Raw genomic sequence first — 19,867 nt, 5'->3', positions numbered from 1 at the left:
GCCAGGCCAGCAGGGAATTGATACTCTCAGGTCCCTAAGTCCCTGCTGGCCTGGTCGGGGTATCGATACTCTCAGGTCCCTAAGTCCCTGCTGGCTTAGCTGGGGTATCGATACTCCCCGGTCCCTGCTGGCCTAGCTGGGGTATTGATACTCCCAGGTCCCTGAGTCCCTGCTGGCCTGGCTGGGGTATTGATACTCCGTGGTCCCTGAGTCCCTGCTGGCCTGGCTGGGGTCTCAGGGACCAGGAAGTATCGATACCCGAGCCAGGCCAGCAGGGAGTCAGGGACCAGGGAGTATCGATACCCCAGCCAGGCCAGCAGGGAGTCAGGGACCAGGGAGTATCGATACCCCAGCCCGGCCAGCAGGGAGTCAGGGACCAGGAGGTGAGGGGGTCAGTGGAGAGACACTGCACAGGCTCCCCCGGGTCCCTTGGTGCAGGGCACATGCTAAGCGCCCAGCCCTTGCTGGCTGAGCTATGGGCAGGGGCTGTCACAGGCCAGGCAGTTATTGCTGCTCTGCGGTTCATTGAGATAAGGCTAAATTGCTCCTTGGTTCTCCAATATCCAGACCCCACTTCACTGCCCAGCACTTGGGTCTCATCCAGGGGCCAGCAGGCTGGGGGCACTGAGCTAAGAGCACCCAATAATACCGTCCCGGGCTCAGGGCACCGAACACAGCAATTAACCTGCCTGGGACCAGTCTCTGGTGTTCTGTGCGCTTCTATCACTGCAGCTGTGAGAGAGGCCCATTGCACTGGGCACACCACGCACGGGTGTGCAAGAGACAGGCCCTGCCCTAAAGAGCTCCCAGTCGTGTCCCGCATTCCAGGCTGCATTTCAAAGGGCACAGGAGGGGAAAGGGGTGCACCGGCTGGAGACTGAGTGAGGAGGGGTGGCAGAGGGTGGGGGAGGGGACTGATGGGGGGAGGCAGAAGATGGAGGCTTGTTTCAGAGGCAGCCATAAGAGAGCAAACAAGGATGATCCAAAGGACAGTTTCATGCTGCAGTCTAGAAGCCGCCCTTGGGCTCTTTGGGCCCAGAAGCCCTTTGCAGCCTGCCGAGGACTCGCTCTGTTGATTATGAGCCCAGCCCAGCCCGGTGCCAATCCCCAGCACGTTTGTGGGGGTTCCCTGAATTCTCTCTTTGTTTAGACACAGACACCCCCCCTCCCATCGAGCCCAGTGCTGGATCCGCCCCAACCCCTGGGGTGCTCCGGGAGCCAGGTCCATGACAGCAGAGGGTGTGTCAGGACCAGCCGTGCCCTGGGGAATGGCCACAAGAGATGCGCTGGGTTTCTGGGGGGTAACGGTGATGCCAGGAATGCCTGAGAGCTCCAGGGCAACCAAGCCCCAGGGACATGGTCCAAATCCCTGGGGATGGTGCCAGCAGGAATCCCTGGGGCTCACCATGGTTCCTGCCCTTTTCCCAGTGCAAAGGCCCATGTCTGCTCAGCCCAGACACCCCACCTGCCCAGGGGCAAGGGCTCTGGTTACCCAACTGAGTGGGCAAGGCTGACCAAGGTGCTTGGCTACTGCTGGGGAGGAATGCCGAGAAGTCTAAAGCTGCCGAGACCTTAGTCTCCTCTGGGCTTTGAATGCCGGTGCGACTCCACCCTGGGGATTAATCCACGGCCGTCCTGCCCTGATCAGCAGGGCACTGGAAGGCTCATCCCCTTGGGACTGGGATCCCCCTATTCCCCTAATTCTGCAGCCTCCAAGCCCATCACCCCAGAGGGGCAGGGCAATATGTGTACGGGGTCTAGAGTGGCCTGCGCATTGGGGAAAGGAGGGGAGGGAGGGTGTGGGTGTAGGGACAGGGTATGTGGGGTGCTGGAGTGAGGGGGGGTTGCGTTCTCAGTCGGCTGCAGAATGCCAGTGCCCAGAGGCCCAGGGAGTCACCAGCACATAAACCACGTGGGAGGTTGTAATCCAAGAATCCCTCAATACCAATGGGTTAGAGCAGTTACAGGCACGTCCTGATTCTGGTGTGTCCGTTCTGGTTCACCAAGGAACGTCACTGGGAGGTCTTAAATGAAAGCTGGGCTCACACTGGTCATTACTCGTGGTGTGAATGGTAGGTACAGACACTACCTGAGGAGTTATGATGTGTACAGCAAACAAGGTTTCGACTCCGTCTCAAAGCCGAGTTGACAAACAGGTTTTCTGTCAGCCAAGGGATGTTTACTCACTTGTCTCTCTGCTGAGCTATAAATTAAGCACTCTCAGCGAACACAATGGATGCTGCCCCCTGCTTAGCTCCCTGGTTACTTTGAGGACACAAGTAACAGAGGAAGACGACACCCCGTCAGCCTGCACTTTGGAAGTAACCGGGCAGCGTGCGGACAGGCATGAAAATGGGACCACAACCAGCCTTGTCTGAAATGCTGCAGAGGACTTTGGGGGTAAGGTAAACAGCTTTAGCCGGGAGGTCAGCCTGGCCCCCCAGAAAGCACATTACGAGTTTGTTTCCAACATCCTTTCCCATGCCCTCTTGAATCTTTGATATTAAACGTCTCCATGGCTCACTCTGACTATCTCAGAGCTGTGATGTTAAGCAAGGAGCCGATCCTGAGCTGAATCCTACAAACTGGTGTGTGCACTGGCCCCTTGGGGACAGGAGACCTGGTGTTTCTGGGGGCGTTCAGTTGATAAGGGGCTGGACACTACAGGACATCCTGCAGAGGGGCTCCGGGAGCAGGGTGCACCTGTCATTAGCCTGCAAGACAAAGGGAGGGCTGGCGTTGCCCCGAGGAGGGCACTTTTGGGGGCTACCAGGCTGGAGGTCTCAGGTGGCTGACACCCAGCTAAGCACAAGCAAGTATCCCCCTGCCTCCAGCGTGAGGGAGAACAGGGGGACTCACTGCCCTGGGTACCCAGAGAGCCATCCCAGAGGCATCCATTAAAAGGCTCTGCCTTGCTCTGAGGGGGCTTCACGCACTGGCAAACCTGGAACCCCAGAGCTGGCTCCTAAAGCCGTATTTAGGCCCCTGCATCAAAGCGGGAGATTATGAGCACTGCTGAGCACCCCCAATCCCACTGAAGATCATGGAGGCTGTACCTAGGGGGAAAGAGACAGGCTTCAGCTGCTTCCACACTCCCAGCATCTCTCTGCCTCGTTTGCCCCAGCCCCCGTTGGGTGCACTGCTCCCAACAGGAGAGCAAAAGGGTTGCTTTCCCCAGGGCTGAACCAGGGGGTTGCTGGGTGCAGAGCTCGGGGCTAGACCCATGTTCTGAGCTCAGCAAGGTCTCTCCCCTGCTCAGAAAGGAAGCCTGGCAGGACACAGGCACCGACTTTCCAAAGCAAAGCGGCGGGGGTGCTCGACCCCTGGCTCTGCCCCAGGCCCCACCCCATTCCACCCCTTCCCCCAAGGCCCCACCCCGGCCCCGCCCAGTTCCACTCCCTCCCCAAGCGCACCTAATCCTCACTGGTCCCCCTTCCTCCCTCCCCAGCCTCCTGCACACCGCAAAGCAGCTGATCACAGTGGGTGAAAGGCGTGGGGAGGGAGTGGGGAGGCGCTGATCTGCAGGACCCGCCAGCAGGCGCTGGGGGAGGGGGGTGAGCTGATGGGGAGGCTGCCGGCCATTGGTGCTCCAACCCCGGAGCACCCCCAGAGTTAGCGCCTATGTGGCCGAAGCAGGGTGCTCATGAGCGGCAGAGAATGCCCCTGGGGCCCACCCATAGCTTGGGCATTCACTTTATCTACCATCTCTACAGCCCTGAGCCTGGTCTGGACTTGGGAGGACAAAGCCACCTACAATCCAGACTGATGAGGGGGAACAAACATTTAATAATGGGCTCCTCAGTCTGGCAGAGAAAGGTACAACACAATCCAACGGCTGGAAGTTAAAGCTAGACAAATTCAGCCTGGAAACAAGGTGTAAATTTTTGACAATGGGGCTAATTAACCACTAGAAAAACTGACCAAGGGTCATGGTGGATTCTTCATCCCTGACAATTGTTAAACCACTATTGGATGTTTTCTCCAAAAGATCTGCTCTAGGAATTATTGCGGTAAGTCCTCTGGCCTGCGTGATACGGGAGGTCACACTAGATGATCACAGTGGTCCCTTCTGGCCTGGGAATTGATGAATTACTCCAAGGCAAGGGACTGGCTTTATTGTCAAATCAGGAGAGAGTTTTGAGCAGAGTGGGGGGCATGTGGGTCTGACTGGATCAGGGGTAGGGAGCTGCATGGAGGAAGAAACCAGAGCAGAACAAGGACACCCAGATTTTGCTAGCCCTGGTCCAGTCACAGCCCCTGCAAGCTGCAGCAGTACAGAGCAGTCACACTGCGTGTCCTATTTTTACAGAGCATCCATCTGCACTCACTGGGTCTGGAGAGGAGACATTCCCTTCCTTCCCTGCCCTAGCGCAGTTGGGGTCTGGGGGGATAGATTGCTGCTCGGGCTGACAGGGAGGACAAGCGGGTGCTGGAGCAACATGGGGTGTAGGTGGATTTACAAGGACCCTTCCCCGCTCTTACTTTTTCAGGTCTCAGTAGCACAGGGGACACGGCTGAGGCAGTCCACGGGTGGCTCGGGCAGTGTAAGTACATTGAGGGTGTAAGCATCGGGGGGCGGGCGGGGGGAGGGGGAAGAGTGTGTGCAGACCCACCTGGCCTCCTAGCTTGGCCCAGACACCCCTGATTTTGGGCACCCATTTCTACCCCTGGGGGAGCCGTAGTCCCCCAGCACTCTAACCATAGAGAGGCTGCTGTGACAATCAGGGGCCAGACACTCCAAGCGGAAACCAGGGGGGCTGAACTCCAGAGAGTAAGTAACTGAACCAATGTCTTGCACACAACGTTATCGTACTAGAAAAGTGCAGCGAGTGAAGTCTCTTATGAAAGCCTGTGATGTTCTGAGCGTGATGGGTATTATAAGATATGGAGACAGATTGTGGTGATCAATCTATGTATATAAAGTACTAAACTCATGACTTGTTCTACGATTTCACACACACCGCCCAGAAGGGGTGGTTTCTCTCAAGCCAGATGTTTCCATGAAACTGGCTCCAAGCAATGACCCATTGTCCAGCCAGGAACAGACAATGGGGGACCATTAAAGTTAATGGAAAGACATTGAAACTGACAAGAAACCCCCAGTCTTGGAAACCTAAGGAAGGAGGGAGTTTACTCTGAATAACTGAGAGCCATCATGCCAGGAGAAAGAGAGGGGTGAGGGGGGAAAGCCTTTTAAAATCAGGCTTGCGTCTGAGGGTTTTTATCCAGAAACGATGGGGGTGAGGAACAGCCTCTAAATGGGAAGCTGGGGAAAGGCTGGATCCCTTCTATCATAAGGGCATGCAGGGAAACCGTGCAGGGGCAATAGACAATGTCCCTTTTCTAATACAAGTTAACTAACACAGAAGTGTGAAGCCTGGAGTTGTGTGTCTGTTAATTCGCTGCGTTACTTGCCTGGGTTTGTTTTTCCTCACTGGCTCATCTTTGAACCTGGGATTTTTCTATTAAGTAAACTTTTTATTTTTACGCCTAGCAGCTCTCCTTTGTGCAAACTGTTTGGAGCATGTGTCCCGAAAGCGAACTGATCCGGTGAGCCAGAGGGGAAAATCCGAGTGGCCGGTCATTAAGAACTCAGGTTAGACGGATCTGGGGACCAGAAGGGCTGTTGGGGTCACCCTGCAAGGCCGGTGGAAGCCACGATGTGACCTTTATACTCAAGGACCAGCTATGGGTGTCAAGGTTCTGAGCCACAGCAGCAAAGCAGTACAGCACCCTAAGTTACAAGACGGGCGGTGCTTACGGACGTGAGCGATCCCCAACCCATCACAGCTGCAGGGAGCAGAGCCCTGAGCTGGAGATACAGCTAGAGCACCGGGCAGGGAGACAGACAGAGCGGGAAGACATACTGCACCATCAATGCCTGTTATTCCTGTGCACGCTGGCCCTGCAACGATGCCGAGGGACATGGCTGCGGAGGCAGCTTTGCTCCCCAGGGCACGCGCAAATGCCCGGTGACGTTAGCCTGGAGCACGGTGCGCTTGGGAGCTGCGGTGGTGCTCACAGTGGCAAAATACTCTAGCCCAGACAAGGGCAAAGGGGACAGCCAGTTTTCTGGTTGGAGCTGGTCACAGCGGCGGGATGGGTACGAACATGAGGCCTTGGATGGACATCTCCACTACTATCGTGGCCCAGGTTAAAGCTAGCACAGGGGTGCCTACCCGTGCTATAAGCACATCTTCACTTGCAGTGTAGACACAACCTCAGAAAGCCCCGGGGATACAGCAGCCTTAGGCAGAAAGTTAAACCAGGCAGCCGTGAGATGTGGGAGACCCTGAAACGAAAGGCCAGGGGAGGAGATGACTGGAATTCAGTAATGTCCCCCTGCAGCCAGCTCCTCCCTGCCCAAAGGTTCTACCCTTGCCTGTCATGCCAATAAAGATTTCTGATGTATCACACAGTCGACAGGTACTGTGGGATCTGAGCGCCACGCCAGGGTGGGCTGGTGCATGATGGGGCTGGGCTGGCAAAGCTGCCCATGCTGGACCTGACCTTGAGCAAGTCTCTTAGATCCACGGTTGCAAAACAAGCCACTGATATTTGGATGCTACGGTGGAAAACGGGGGCCGTACTCCCTCTGGGCCTCAGTTTCCCCTCCTCCAATATAGGCCTACCGCTGCCACCTGTGTCCCGGGGGAAGGTTGCAAGGTGAGGCTCATTCTTGGGTTGCAAAGCACTCTGCGATCTTCAGCTGCAAGGCACTGGCAAAGGGGGAAATGTTGCTATTGTGGGTCTATCCTGATGGTAGGGAGGACAGCAGCCCCGGCCAAACCCCAGGTGCTGTTTTCATCGCACAAGGCCTACGTGCCACGTAAGTAGGGCTGAAGTGAGACTTAGATCTGACTCCAGCAGCTGGGGCCTTAAAAGAACCCCTAGATAACCGGCAGCTGGCTTTCACTTGAATTGGAAAGGCAGAGACGCTAGGCACATGGCCCTCCTTCCCATCTCCCCCTGCCCCAAACAGCTGCCCCACAGACCCACACGCCCACTCATAGCTCATTTCACCTACGGAGCACCCCCCGTCCCCAAAGGCAGAGGGATGAGAACCGTGGCACCTCGAGAGAGTCCTGGCTGTCCACCGAGCTCTGCCGAACCAGCCTGTGGACCAGCGACGTCCTGGTGCTCCCCAAAGGCGAGAGGGCAGGCAGGGCCTTCACCTCATTCCACTCCACATGCAAAGTCGTGTCCACAGCCACTGTGGGGAGAGCACAGAGAAACGTCAGCCCCCAAGAGCCTAGCCCTGCTGCGGGGCCTTCTGGGGACTCTAAACTGCACTGCTCCCTCCAGGAAAGTGACTGCCGTGGGCAGGACACTGGCTGTGTCCCCTCTGCTCTGCACCAGACTCCAGCTCTGAGCTTTCTGCTGGGACCAGATCTCTCCAATTCTGGGCAACGGCGGGGGTTGATTCTTCCCTTTAAGGAATCCCAGACTTTGAATGTAAATGTCACCCCGTTGTTACCAGCGAGCCTCTTTCTAAGGTCTCCGAGCGCCATCAGGAGGCGGCGGGCAGTGACAACGAGGGGTTAATGTTAGTCATCCCAGCGGGACCATAAAAGCACAGAGGGGGTATTACTTTCTGTTCCCCAGGGGAACAGGAGCAATAAGAAGGGGAGAGGAGAGGCTGGTTTAATGTTTTAGTCCAAGTATTAACAGGCACTAAAGCACCAAGGAGGCCCAGCTGTGTCTACACCCAGAGACGACAGCGGCACAGCTAGGCCAGCATAAGCCTGTTGTGCAGACAGCGCTGGGGAAGGGGGATGGGTTTCTCTGTCCGTGTAGGGACACCACGTCCCCGAATGACGGTCGCTACGGGCTGATCTACACTGCCGAGATAGGTCCGCTTCACTTCTCATGCTCAGGGCTGTGAAAAATGGGATGTAATGAAGCTGACCTCAGCCCTGGTGTAGACACCCCTAGGTTAAAATAAAAAAAAAATTCTTCCATCAATCTGGCTACCACCTCGTGGAGTGGTGGATTTACAGCAAGGACCGAAGAACCCCCCTCCGCGGCCGTAGCACAGCGGCACCACGAGAGCCTGTCGTCAGAGCCTCAATCGATGGAAGCCTTCCTTCTTCCATTAACAGAGCTGCATCTACCCTGGGGCTTAGGTCGGTATAAACGTGTCATCAGGGGTGTGGTTTCTTCACAGACCTCCAACCAACGCAGCTATGTCAATCCAACTTCAAAGAGGGACCTCGGTGCGTGGACTGCCCTGTGGGTTTCAGCCCCCATGTTGAAAGGGGGTGGGATTGTGCACTAGAATTTGCAGCACGGAATCCAAGGCCAATCTTTTGCATTTCCCCAGGGCTATCCCCCTGGATTTTGTGAGTCCGTCCAGTGAAGTCCACCCCAACGCAGTGCCATGTAAACCCCAGGGCAGCAAACCCTCCACACGGTGGGAGGTGGTGTGTGTGGAACCTTGAACAAACCTGCCATGCAGAGGGAGCGAATTGCACTCTTCTAGCAAAAGAGAACAGCATAAAGGCCCTACACGTGCAAACGCACACGCACGCGCACACGGGTTACCGTGCACAGACACACCCGAACAGGGCTGCCGGATTTCCTAGCAGACACGCTGTCGGCACTAACTGTGCTGTTCTCTCTTGTATCAACCGGATGGAACATAAACAATCGGCAGCTGGTGCGCCGCTGATCCCAATCGTCTCATTGTTCCCCTGTCCGCCTGTCTATTGCATCTACCTGTTGTCTCTTCTGCTTAGTTCGGCATGCTTTCGGGGGCAGGGACCTCCCTTTGTTATATGTTTGCATCGTGCCTAGCGCAGTGGGATTGGGGCCCCTATGCCCTACTGTAATACTTATCATAGAAGGCATTTGTGACAGCTGCCATCCTGGTCAAAACACCAGCGGTCCAACTGGGACCCCCAAAGCTACACACACAACTGGATTCCGGGCTCCCCGGCAGCGGCTGGAACAGGATCCCATTCTTTGTGGATCAGGCACGAAAGGGGACTGACCACACACTCACCCACCAGTGGGTCACGTGCGATTCTATCTCAGGAGGGGCAGGTCTGCACTTCGCTCTACTAGGCCACAGGGCGTAAGCGATGAATAGGCAGTTTGCTGGCCCTCTGCCTCAGGGTGAATGTCACCCCGGGGCCTGTGAGCCAGGCCCGTCCTCAGCATGCTATTCCAGCAGAGACTCTGTCCCCCTGCCATCCCGGCCACATCCTCATGTGGCTTGCTTGGAACCCTTTTTTCAGAGGCGCTGTGGTTTTGGTTGTGGGGGGGGGGGGGGTTTCTGTCTCCGAGCTGTGGCCACATCAATGGGAGACAAGGCACCACCAGGGTCAGGATGGACTGGAATGCCATACTCGGCACGCTGTGAAATCTCACTAGTTAGGGCAATCCTGGGAGCCAGGATTCTCCCTAGTGTGTGTCTGAGACCATCCAAAACTCACTGCAAGTGTCAAATGCCAAAGGCCTGATCCTCACACTCATGGCTGTTTGTTAAAAAGGCATGAAGTTTGGGGTGGGGCTGGGCTGCTGCCCCCCCTACACACGCACACAAGGTCAAATGCTGGGCTCCCACCAGGGGACACTACTACATTCTCTTATTTACAGGGGCGGTTTGGAATTGGTTTTTTTAGCAGTTTAAGGCCCTGATTCTGCTCCCTTTAAGAATGTTGCCAGTGACTTGAACAGGTTCCTGCTCATGGCCTAGGGAGGGGATTTTAATATCCCCATTCTCAAGGCATCTGTTATACTGCGGAACAGAAGGGCTGAAAAACCCATGTCCTCTCTACATACCTGCCAAGACCTGACTAGAAGGGCTCTGGGTTCCCCTGCAAGAGCTGACCCAGACCCCCTCAAATGAACCAGGGGAAGCCTCCAGCATAGGCTGCGGATGTCCTCACAGGTGGCAGGAAAACCCCTGGGGGTCCAGAACACAAGGACTTGGCAGGTCAGTAAAGGAGGATGGGATTGATGGGTCGCGTACCCTCCCAGCTCCGCTCCATGGGAAAGTCCCAGTCCTGCACAGGTAGGGAATGGAGCAGAATCCCAGCATGAGGCTTCCCTAGGCAGCACGGAGAGCAGCCCTTTGCCTCGGCCTGCTGCATCTTAGCGTCATGTGGATTCTGCCAGTGGGGACAATTTTGTGCCTTCGTTTACAAAGCTGCCTGGGTCACTATGTAAAGCACAGAGTCCCCAAAGCACAAGCAGAGCTTCCCTCCCTGGAGAAGTGCCGGGAAAATTGTAGCTGTTTGCTGCAAACCAGGCCAGGTTCTTTCGGGGAGTAATTCACCCGGTGCACAGGGGCCAGCACAAGTCATAAGCGGTGCCTAGGCCTTGTGCCTCCCCTCCGGGTCAGGGGTGCATTTCACCCTGCAGCCACAAAAAGAGACCTACACCCTGTGAAAGGCATAGAAATGGCAGGCATGAGCCATGGGAGGTTAACCTGCCCCATGGCCTGTCAATGCAGGGCTGAGAAGACCAGTCTGGTTTTCCTAGTGTTAATTCAGCCCAGGTTAACGCCTTCTCTGATCTACTCCAGGAGGTCACTACGCCCCGCTGACCCTCTCACCCTTCCTCTCTCCTCTTGCTTAACACAGTCACTGCCTCCAGCTTTTCACCAGGTTGTAAATTCGTCAGGGCAGGGCCGGTGTCTCTGTGCAACACCCAGCACCATGGGGCCCTGATTCTGGCCAGAGCGTCGCTGATCCTGGCCAGAGCTTTCGACGCTCCCACAAAGCCAGCCCTGCAGTCAATGAAATCATTGGGGAGGTGCTAGCGTGGAACATCTTCCACCCAAGAGGCAAAGGCCTGGCTTTATACCACAGCAGTTCCCAGTGGCAGGCACAACGCACACATTGAAAAAGGAAAATCTAGCTATTTCCCGCTCTGGGCCTGTCTTGCTTAGAGACCCGGAACGCTGCATCGGACCAGCTGCAGCCCACACCGTACTCCAGCGGGGCCCATGACAGAGCTCAGTGTGCATGGGGAGCTGTAACCCAGGGACTGCATTTCCCAGCATGCAATGCTTTCTCTTTGTCCAGCCAGGTGCACCCCTCACGGTGGGTTTAGGCCCACAAGCCAAGCATAGCAAGAGGAAGATTCTCATCCCGGGGCCCATCTTTACAGGCCACGCTCTACGCTGGAGGCGAGACCCCAGCGCCTTCCATTTTGCCAGCAATGCCACCTTCACGCCCAGATTTGCCCACTTCTCCCACAAGCACCGACATGCTTCTGTCCATGTTATTAACCCTTCCTCTTTCCCCAGGCTTGGCTCCTCGCATTGACACCAGTAGGGTCACGCCCCAGTTACCCAGGCATAAGCAGGAGCCGATTCCAGTCCTGTGCTCAAACCACTAGACAGCGCTGCCTCTTAGAGCAGACGTTGCCAAACTTTTTACTAAGGTGACCCACCAGCCGCACTGTGTCTTTTGAGGGATCCCCCGTGACATATACAGAGACAGTGAGAGAGAAAACAACTCGGGCTTGCTAGGAGCTGTCACACCAGGCTGCAGAGTGCCTTTAAAGTGGGGGCCCTCCAGCCCCCTGACCCCCTTCTCCACTCCCCTCCCCCACTCTCCAACCCCCTGCTCCCCACTCCCCTTCTCAGCCCAAGCCCCCGTGTTTGGCTCTCCTCAGTCATGCCCCCAGCTGGGCCAGGATCACTGCCAGGCTGCTGACTGTCCACTCCCTGGCTCCGGACACTTCCTCTGCAGGGCTGCTGCTGCACCAGGGGAAGTGAGAGCACGGGGTAGAGGGGGAGAGCGCCTCTGGGGCATGCACGACTCACCGCCACTCTTCCCACGATCCCCAGAGGGGCCAGGACCCATCGCTGGGGAGCTGCTGTACTAGAGCGGGGAAGAGCAGAGGTGCCTGGAAGCTGGGAAGGTGGAATTGCACTAGCCAGAGCCAGGTGCTTCCCCCTTTCCCAGAAGCTTGGCTGCATCCCACAGGAGCAGCAAAGGGCTTGCGGCTTGGGTTCTGCTGCAGTTTCTGGCCGCCTGGCAGGTGACCTTTGGGCACGGATGGCCGTGGCTGGGGTATTTTTTCCCCATGGGGCATAACCGCTCTGTGCTACCGTGGCAAATCAGGAGCAGAGCCGAGGACCCTGGGCAGGTGCCGTGGCGGCTGGCAGTGCACCGGGCTCGCGGCCCAAAAGAAAGGAAGGAAGGCACAGAGCCAAACCACCAGGAGCCCATCTGCACTAAGCAGCAGCAGGCCTTGTTGAAGTTTGGATGGGAGACCTCCAAGGACCAGCCAGCTGCAGAAACAGGGAGGGGTGACTCAGCAAAGGGCACCCTTCCATCCGTGTCAGCATTCAGTCAGTGCCCCAGCATGGTGCTAGGAGGCCCTGGCTCGCTGGACAGGCGATGTAAACCCAGTGGACCATGGTCATTGTTACGCGCATTGGGGCAGTATCTCCACAGACCCGGCCAACTCCCAGCTCGCGTAAGGATAGCCTGTCTGCCTCAGGATACAGGATTCTTCTTCACGTCCCCAGTTCCACCCCAGCAGTGGTTGCATTACACTAGTGATTGGGTGTGACGAAGCAGGACTGTTCTTAATGTTTCCTCTGAATATTGTAGGGGTGCCTCAGTTTCCCCTGTGCATTTCTTAAGTCTCTAGGTGGTGGGATAAGGGGGTGTAATTGTTGAAGAGCAAAGGGCCGGGGTACATAAATGGCCAAAACTCTGTCTCCTGGCAACGGATGGCCTGGGCCCTTCCCCCCTGCAAGGTGAGAGCTGAAGGGTTGGAGAACAAAGGAATCAGGTGACCTCCTGGCCCGGGAAAGGGACAAAGCCCAGAGGAGGGGGGGGTGGAGGATGAGTCAGTTGGGGGCTGGCTGGGGATGAGTGAAGTGTAGATGTGGTGTGGTTGTCCGGCTCCCTGCCCACCAAAATGGACCCGGCTGAGGGGTGCTGTTCTCTGTACCTACAAGCTCTGTTTTAGACCATGTTCCTGTCATCTAATAAACCTTCTGTTTTACTGGCTGGCTGAGAGTCACGTCTGACTGCGAAGTTGGGGTGCAGGACCCTCTGGCTTCCCCAGGACCCCACCTGGGCGGACTGGCTGTGGGAAGTGCACGGAGGGGCAGAGGATGCTGAATGCTCCGAGGTCAGACCCAGGAAGGTGGAAGCCGTGTGAGCTTCTTGCCCTGCAGACAGGCTGCTCCCAGAGAGGAGACTTCCCCAGGGTCCTGCCTGGCTGCATAGGGAGCAGTTCCAGAGCATCGCCCGGGGACTCCGTGACACGGGGTGTGAATGCCGGCTGGGATGCTAGGGGCTTGAGAGACGGGGTTGCCATGGCAGGGAGGGGAGTGGGGCGCAGGGAGCTGGGTGTTTTTGGCATAAGTTCTGGGGACAGGGCTTGATTTGTCGTGTGCTTGATCCTAGACAATCCTGCGCCCTGAACCACCTGTTCATTCCCTCCAGGAGAGGGGCCGAGCCCTGCAGGCCATGCGGGGGAGGCGCGGGGGAGGCACCAAACACGATGGGCAGCAGGAATGAGGAGAGAGGTCCTGAGCCCTGCAGGCCATGGAGGGCAGGAGGCACTGAGCCATGTGGCGGGGGGGCGGGCGGGGAGTGGAGTTGGGGAGGGTGGGAGAAGGCACTGAACCCTGGTGGGGGGTGACAAGACGCTCAGCCCTGTGGGGTGGGGCAAGGAGAAGGCAGTGGGGGCTGGAAGGAGGCTGTGGGCCCCGCAGATCAGGGGTGAGGTGCAGCCCCACTGCATGGGGGGTGGGAAATGTGCCTTCCAGCCAAGATTCCTTCCAAGGAACGTGCATTCTGCTACAGCCTGCTCCATTCGAGGGACACAATGTTCCCACCATGGAGCCATTAATATTCCAGGGGGGAGACGGTGCTTCTGGCACAGTGAGTTTTTCTGATGAGCACACGTCAGGGCTGGGACAGGAGACAGCCTCCTGCCCAGTGTCGGGCATGAGCCAGCCGGGTGCCAGTTCCCACACGCCTCCTCCCGGGACAGGCTGCCCCCGCTGGCACAGCACGGACAGCCCCAGCATCAGAGATTCTGGGCACGTGTGGCCAGCTGGAGCAGGGTCAGGGAGAGGCAACGTGCGTCAGCCGGCGCTGGAATCACACAGGGTGGAGAGCAGAGAGGGCCAGGGGCTGACCCCCAGCACCCTGCAAAGGTGACCTCCCGCTGCTAACACCGGAGGAGGAGAAGAGAGGCACAGCATGGACCGAGGACGGGGAAGGTTTCATTCCCCTCCCCCCCCAAGATGGTATATCAGAGCCAGGATGCTGGGGAGAGGGTGGGCAGAGGGACAGAGCGCAGGGAGGCACTGTCCCCGGGACCCGCCCCCCCAGCACTGCCCCAAGCACATGGAACGTGATCCTGGCCAGGAGCGTCTCTCAGCCAGGGAGAGGCACAGCTCTGTCTCCATGCCACATCAGAGGACCCACCTGCCTTGATCACTGCTCTGGGACTACAAAACTGCAACCTTGATGGTGTGGACCAGACCCACGGGCACCAGGGCTGGGGACAGATCCCGTACATGAGGTGGGATCCTTTCCTGTCTCAGACCTGGCACTACAGTGCCAGTCCAACAGCTGCCAAAGACCCAGGATGGGACACCCGCTATGACTAACACTGCCTGGACACAGCCATGTACCCATGACCCCCGGCGGGTATCCAGGCTGCTGCTACATTAGCAAATGTGGATTTGACCTAACTGGGGGTACAGTAAGTGTGTCATGCTAGTGAGCGTGGCTGAGTGTGGAATGTGTGAGCACACACTATACGGATGTCGTGACGTAGGCAGGGGCTGGGCCAGTCGGGGGGTTTCAGCATTTCTGCGTTAGAGGCTGGGTCAGTCGTGGGACAGGGAGACGAGAAAGGAGTAGCCTCCTTCTCTCAGAACAGCCTGTCCAGTAAGGTCCATGCCCTAGCTGGAGTTTCCCGACCCAAGCCCCAGCTGGAGGTCCCCCTAGATGAGGTGTCTAGCTCCCACATCAGGCTGGATACTGCTCTCCACCTGAAGTCCCTGGGAGTTGTACCGTTGATTTCAGTGGGAGCAGAATCAGGACCCAGCCCTCAGACTCCACCCAGCCAGCCGTGTGTCACTCCCAGCGTGCGCTGCCTTGTGTGGGGAAGCGTGACATTTCCAGTGGCCAGGCTAAGAGCACACGGTGAGGCATGGCCCTGTGCCAAGCGAAAGCCAGCTGTCAGCTAAACGGAGCTCATAGCAAGGAGTGACAACCGGCTTGATGCTAATGCTGGAGTAAAAGCTTAAGGCCAAAAAAGGGCTTAGCTGGAATGCTTGCCGGGGGGGAGCAAAGCTCATCACTCATGCCTCCGCTGCGTGGTGAGATGATAAAAATCAATTGGCTACGGTGACGACTCCAAACTTGACAGGAAGGAAACGTTACATCAGCATGGGGGAGGCTGGTGGGGTAATCGCTCGCTACCTAACAAGGAACCCAAAAATTATCCCACGGTGGGGACAGCTGCGCGCTCCAGGCCCGACCGTGCTCGGAGCTGTACGCCCTGAGTAGAAGAGATTCCCTTCCCTGGAGGAGCTTATCTCTTTGGTTTCAGACCCAATGCAACAAGTGAAACAAACCAACAGATGGGGAGGGGAGCTAGTTACACAGCCTAAGCTTACCAAAGCCGACACAGTTTGGTTACAAGTTGCTAGGTAACAGGAACCCTCCCGGTCCGGTGGGGGTCAAGCCCTGGGACTCAGAGCGTCCAAGCAGCAAAAGCCAGGGGGACAGTCAGACTCACCGGCAATTGTAATGACCCTGCTATTACCCGGCTGAATGGCACAGCAGGGAAAATGACTGGATGATGACTGGTGAGAGCAGCTTTTGTTTGGGAGCCGACAAAGGGGACCGCAACCAGCCTTCGATGGAAGCGTTGGAGACCCACTGAGCACCAGAGATATAATTAGGACCTCATCCTGCGGTGCACCCGCAATGGCGACCCAAGTCAACAGGAGCGGAGGGGGCTCAGGATCGTGCAGGATCAGGCCCGGAGGTCTGGTGTAAGAGGTGGGTGTTTAAACAGGGTTGATTTTAAAGGGGCAGATTTTAAAGCCAGTGAAGGAGCCGGCTGCTAGGCTGAGTTGTGAGCTCACCACACAGGGTCAGGCTGGAGGCTACCTCAAACCTTGGATTAGAGGCACAGCTGGTTGCCTAGACCTCGGAGCAAAGCAAACAGCGAGGCAGAGAGTTAAACTGAGAGACACAGGAGCATGCTGGGCCTTTCCAAAGCAGGGATCCTTCCTAACAGCCCGAGCCAGTGCAGGCTGGATGCGCACTGGAAAGAAAAGGTCCAATCCTGCTTCCATTGACGTCACTGGACAAAAACCCACATTGACTTAAGTGGGATCAAAACAAAGGCCCAGAAAAGGCAGTGAGAGGCCGAAGGACAGGTCATCAGAGCTAGATATATCCAAAGGGGTGAGGATGCATTCGGCGTGAAGCGGTTGCATAGGGTATTGTGGCTGTCCAGGGGGTGACAAAATGGGATGGTGAAGAAGGGCAGCCCAGACTTTGTGCCTCAGGCTGTGGGACACTGAGCGATGGGGATACTGGTGGGCCGGAGGCACATGGGGTGGCAAATCAGCGAGGCCTCCAAAGAGAATGAGAGAGACTCAGGCCTGGTCTTCACTTAGGAAACAGATTGGCTTAGGGACCCCCTCAGGGCTGTGAAGCTCTCCGCACCCCAAGTGCAGACCTAACTCCTGCAGCTAACGCAACAGAAGAATCCTTCCAACCAGCTGGCTACCGACTCCCGGAGAGGCACATTAACTACATTGGCAGAAACCCCCCCGCCGATGCAGGTGTCCACAGGACAGTGCCCTCGAAGCAGGAAGTTGAGCTGGGGAAGCTGGAGCACAGGGACTGCTGGGCCCAGGCTAGGTCTTTGCAGGAGACAAAGTAGAGGCACCAGGTACGCAGTGGCAGGGGGGACGACCCTTGCAGAGAGCTGGACGAGGCCTAGGCATCACGTAAGCTCCACTCAGGCCCTTACGGGCATGAGTCTGAGAGCAGGGTTTTATCCACAAGACCATCCTTCCTCTCAAAAACAGGCTCGGCGAGAGGAGACAAAGTCTCCCTGAACAGCTGCTGCTCAGGGGTACCAGTGGGGTTCCCCGGGGCAGTAATGGTGCCCGACCAGTCCACAGCACCCGTTAACCCACCAGTAACAGGAGTCCCTATCGCTCTTGGGCCGGGGTCTCAGAGAGCAGGGAGGAGGAAGTGGGGTCTCTGGGTGCGTCTGCACAGGGACAGAGGCTTGTGCAGCACCAAGGATGCCGACACGGTAAGAGACCCTGGGACTGGTCCCCTCCCCCCGGGGGAGTACACCCAACCCCGGCAGAAGCTGAGCCCAGCTGGCCAGGACGTTGGGAACCATTGTGGTTTAACCCGGGACTAGGATCGCCAGGCCGCAGAGGCAGATGAGTTTTGAAGGGGCTGCAGTACAGGGTGTCCATATAGAGACAGGCCCCAGCGGCCCTCTGCCCGCCTTCATGGCTGGGGCTGGCCTTGGCTAACAAGCCCCCTGTGCTGTGGGGGCTCAGGGGCATTTCCCCATGGCCTTGGCTGGCCCACCTGATGGAATCTCTCCCCTTGGGGGACTGGCCCTGTCTGGGGAAGGGCTCCCTGCAATCCCAGGGCCCAGGAGATTCACCCCTACAGCAAGGGGCCCCGGAGCTGCCCCCTGGAGAAGGGACGAGCTGGCCAGAGAGCAACACGGCAGGCCCCAGTAGCACCAGGACCACCCCTGCCCAGCAACTGGGGTGTGGGTCTGGCAGAGCCGCTGCTGGGAGCCGGGTAAGCAGGAGGGGAGAGCGAGCTCCGGGGCTGCGCGCTGGGGAAGGGGGGTGGGTCAATCACATCCAGGCCGGGGGCTCTCTCCCCGCAGCGGCCAAGGCAGAGCTCTGGGGCCGGCCCACCTCCCTCCTAGCAACTTCGAGCAACTCAGCGAGCGGTGCAAGCTCAGGATGGGGGCCCTGGGGCTGACGCAGCGCAGCACCCCGGGGCCCCCCGGCCCCGCACTCCGGCCAACCGGGCACAGCGACTCCCAGCGCGTCCAGCCCCGCTGCCACCGGCCAGCCCGCTCCGAACCAGCGCCGAGCCGAGCCGAGCCGGGCCGGGCCGGGCTGACCCTGCCCCTGGTCCTTCCGCGCCGCGTCCCCGCCAGCCCCCTCCCGCAGCCCGGCCAGGAGAAGCTGCGGGCCCGGCCGCGCTCCACCGAGGCGGGGAATCGCTCCCCACCGGCCCGCCCCGGCGTCCGCAGCCGCGGCCGCTTCCTCCCTCCCTCCCTCCGGGAGCGGATCGCGGGGAGCTGAAGGTCTCCTAAGGAGACTGGCGCCGGGGCAACGGCCCTGCCGGCTGCATACTAACCGCGCGGGCTCCCGCCGGCCCGCGACCCCCCGGCGGCGGCGCGACCCCCCCGCTGCATCCCCCCCGCCCCGGCTGCGGCGCTCGGGGCATCCCGCGGGGCCCGGCCGCGCTTACCGAGGGTGCCTTTGGAGCCGATGCAGCCCATGCTCGGCCGGGGCGGCTTGGCGGGGAGCGGAGCCGAGCGCAGCCCGCTCGCATCGCCGCAGACCCGCCGCCGCCGGCCACACGCCGCCTCTGCCTGGCCCGGGAGCGGCGGGCGGCGGGCTCGGCTGCTCGCCCGGCCACGTCAGCGCCGCGCGGCGGGGCGGGGCGGGGCTTCAGCACCGGGGCCAGCGGCCTGCCCGGGGCCCGGCTCAGGACGCTGGGCAGCGCCCGCCGCTCGGCCCCGGGCGCTGCGAGCCCCCCTCCGGCGCGGGGACCCGCCGGGCGCCAGCCCGCCCCCGCCTTGCTCCCCCACTGCGGGGGGGGGACACAGAGCCCCCCCCGCCCAGCCAGCCCCCACGGGAGCGGGAGGGCTGCCCCCAGAAGTGGGGCTGGCCCATCCAGCCGCCCCTGCTCAACCCCGAGTCGAAACCAAACCATCCGCAGCCCCTGGCCCAGAAGCAGAGCCACCGCACTCCTTCGCCCCGCACGGACCCCGGGCGGCTCAGAAAGCAGGGCCAGGGACTTTGGGGGCGCAAGGGGCTCGGCGCCCCAAGACCGCTGGGCATTTAACTAGACCCCGGTGGGGCGACACTCGGCCCGGTTCCTTCTCCTGCTCCAGGGAGTTTGCTCCTGCTAAAGGGTTCAGGTCAGCCCAGTTTGAACCTGAAATGGTCCCAGGCAGAGGGGTCCTCAGCTCCGGTTTGGCAGGGACTCCAGCCCAACAGTGATGTCGTCCCTCACTGCCACAACAGACACCACCCGCCTTTGCCTGCCCGGGGATTCACGGCCCAGGACATGATCCAGAAGGAAAGCATCCGGCATTGAAAAAGCCCTGGGCCAGGCTGGGCTGGGCAGCGCTGAGCCATCGCAAGGGGACCTGTAGTTACTCCAGTACCTCCCTCTGGTGCAAAGGTCACAAAGGTCCACCCCCGCTCCGGCAAACACAAGCCCCATAACCTCGCTAGAGGTTTCATCCCACTCTTTGCTGGGTCTGGTGGCCTCCCTGGGTCAGTGGAACGAGGAGGGACTCAGGAGATCTAGGCTCAGTTCCTGGCTTTGCTGCAAGCTGCCTGGGTGACCAGCTCTCTGACCTTCACTTCCCCATCAGCCAAGAGAGGATACTCCTTCCTCTCTCCCACCCACTGTCAGCCTCTGTGGGGCAGGGACGGGGTGTGTGCAGCCCCCAGGACCCCGGGGCCCTGATCGAGACATTTCCCCCCGACAAAGAATAAAGCCCCACTTCGTTCCACTGCTTCTTCACCAGCAACCCCCCCCCCCCCCCCAGCCCTTCTGCACTCTCCCTTCATCCCTACACAGATGAGACGGGCTCACGAAACAGCTGCCCGAGCCACCGCAGC

General features: G+C 58.8%; 1 protein-coding gene across 6 annotated transcripts in view; it reads right to left on the bottom strand.

Annotated features, from left to right (window-relative positions):
- FAM131A (family with sequence similarity 131 member A) overlaps positions 1 to 18,629 on the bottom strand; it is a 36,617-nt gene extending 17,988 nt beyond the window's left edge. The window contains exons 1-2 of one of the 6 annotated variants that reach the window (XM_037909631.2): positions 18,480 to 18,629; positions 7,074 to 7,213 (exon numbers count right to left, since the gene is read on the bottom strand). In XM_037909631.2, the coding sequence (XP_037765559.1) occupies positions 7,074 to 7,213; positions 18,480 to 18,510 (171 nt within the window). In that variant the 5' untranslated portion in view covers positions 18,511 to 18,629. Of the gene's footprint in view, positions 1 to 7,027; positions 7,214 to 18,479 lie in introns of those variants that run through there. The other 5 variants (XM_043522850.1, XM_043522852.1, XM_043522851.1 and 2 more) reach the window with 5 other exon arrangements.
- Positions 18,630 to 19,867: the final 1,238 nt, after the last annotated feature.

This window comes from Chelonia mydas, chromosome 9 (genome assembly GCF_015237465.2).
Source record: "Chelonia mydas isolate rCheMyd1 chromosome 9, rCheMyd1.pri.v2, whole genome shotgun sequence".
NCBI lineage: Eukaryota > Metazoa > Chordata > Testudines > Cheloniidae > Chelonia > Chelonia mydas.
The sequence above is the reverse complement of the archived record's forward strand: the minus strand, read 5'-3'. Positions and strand labels throughout refer to the sequence as shown.